We start from the raw sequence: 1,916 nt of genomic DNA, 5'->3' as shown, positions 1-1,916 counted from the left end.
CTACCTACACAAAACAAACATGACCTACTCTTTTTTGTGTGAGGAATGAAGTTTATAGTCCATGGGCATTGTTAGTTGTTGCTTAATTACACGCTATGAGTAGAGCCTCACTCGTTTGTTTTGTGTTAGGTTGCTCTCGAATATGATATATCTGTGTGTGCGCGCTATTACACAGGTTTAAGGGCTCCACGCTTCAAATAACGGGAACAACAATTGAAAAAGATAGTGAATGGGCCATTGTTGGCGGGACAGGTGAGTTTGCAATGGCTCGTGGTGTCATAGCGAGAAAAGTGCAATCAATACAAGATGGAGAAAGGCACGAACTAACTATCGACGCGATCTGCCGCATGAAGGTGGGGAGATATTATTGTCCTTCATTTTGGTTATCTACATTTTGTATCCATGCAAGTATGACTATGGCTGTGTGCATCGTATGCAGAAGACGAGGTCATCCCCTTTTGAAATGAAAAATGCAAGTATGATTAGATAACATCAATCTCTTATGCGTGTTTCCAGAACCAACCCATTCATACAAAGCTTGGACCATGGGGTACTCAAGGGACAAAGAAACATGACATTCAGGATAAACCTGCACATCTATATAGTGTGGAAATTCGGTATGGCAGTCTCATTGATGCGATCTCATTTTCCTACATTGACCAATCTGGGCAGTTTCGGACAGCAGGTCCTTGGGGTGGAAGTGGTGGGAAAGAAACTAAGGTTCGTATTCTTTTGATTCATTTGTTTTCTCATGAATGTTTAATAACAAAGTTTTGACGCTATTTGACCAACATTCTGAAGCCACTTGATAGGATTTTACTTTCTTTTTACTCATGTGATGTGTGTTGCAGATCCAACTAGGTCCCGGTGAAGTTGTGAAGGAAGTATCGGGGACGGTCGATGGCGGTTTCGTATCCTCACTTAAGCTGGTCACCAACATCAGAACATATGGACCTTTTGGAGAAAAACGTGGCACCTCTTTCAGCGCACCCGTGCCCCTGAATGGCCACGTTGTGGGATTCTTCGGGAGTTCAGGCGCAAAACGTGACTTAGTGAATTCCATTGGTGTTTACACGGTCTCTTAAATCATTCTTGAGCAGCTGCTGATGCTCTATCGTACCTTTCCAGATGGCAAATTGTTTAGTTTTCTTTAATTTCAGAAATAATATGGTTAGGGTCCTTCCTATACCAGCCAGTTATCTGTACCCCTTGCTCCAGCGCTTTCTGTCATCTATTTCATTCCTTCAATTATAATTATAAAGCTTCAGATACCTTTTATCATTGGAATGTTGTGTTTTGGATGGATGTTTCAAATTGGTTATCATAAGTTGCATGTATCTATCACATCTGTCTCACAGGAAGGCAGCTGTAATAGTCTGATATTCTTGATTCAGGATCTCACTACTAGCCTCGGCAACTTTGCCGCGTGCGCGCTAAACACGACTCAGGTGTCCGTCCGTTTGTATTGTTAACTTTTGTATGCATAAGTACTTCTAAGTTTAATTCTAACAACAACAATAGTATGTCACATAAATAAATGCAATGAAGTAATTGCTGTTAGACAAATCTTGTCTTAACAAAGATAAGCATATTATGTCTTATGTGTCGAAATGGAGGTAGCCAGTCATATTTTCTGGTCACTACATCATGATTAGAAATAACAGATGGTCACAGTTTTCTATGTGTGTCTCTCATCATGTCATTATTTAACCGTGGACATATACAAATGAGTTCTGCACCATATTTGCACCACAAAGCCAAGTTTTTGCACCACTTCAATGTACACCACAACTTGTAGCACTAAAATGACCGTTCACTCCAAGTTCTAGCACCAATGGTGTAATTCACTCTTCTTGTTTTATATGATTACAACAGCGTGGTCGGTGAAACTGTGTTGGGGATCTCGATTCATAATC

General features: G+C 40.6%; 1 protein-coding gene across 1 annotated transcript in view; it reads left to right on the top strand.

Moving 5' to 3' along the window:
* LOC119367051 overlaps positions 1 to 1,261 on the top strand; it is a 3,489-nt gene extending 2,228 nt beyond the window's left edge. Inside the window, exons 2-4 of the mRNA XM_037632683.1 lie at positions 176 to 353; positions 517 to 720; positions 852 to 1,261. Coding sequence (XP_037488580.1) covers positions 176 to 353; positions 517 to 720; positions 852 to 1,085 — 616 coding nt within the window. The 3' untranslated portion in view covers positions 1,086 to 1,261. The remainder of the gene's footprint in view (positions 1 to 175; positions 354 to 516; positions 721 to 851) is intronic.
* Positions 1,262 to 1,916: the final 655 nt, after the last annotated feature.

Source organism: Triticum dicoccoides, chromosome 2B (assembly GCF_002162155.2).
Source record: "Triticum dicoccoides isolate Atlit2015 ecotype Zavitan chromosome 2B, WEW_v2.0, whole genome shotgun sequence".
NCBI lineage: Eukaryota > Viridiplantae > Streptophyta > Magnoliopsida > Poales > Poaceae > Triticum > Triticum dicoccoides.
The sequence above is the reverse complement of the archived record's forward strand: the minus strand, read 5'-3'. Positions and strand labels throughout refer to the sequence as shown.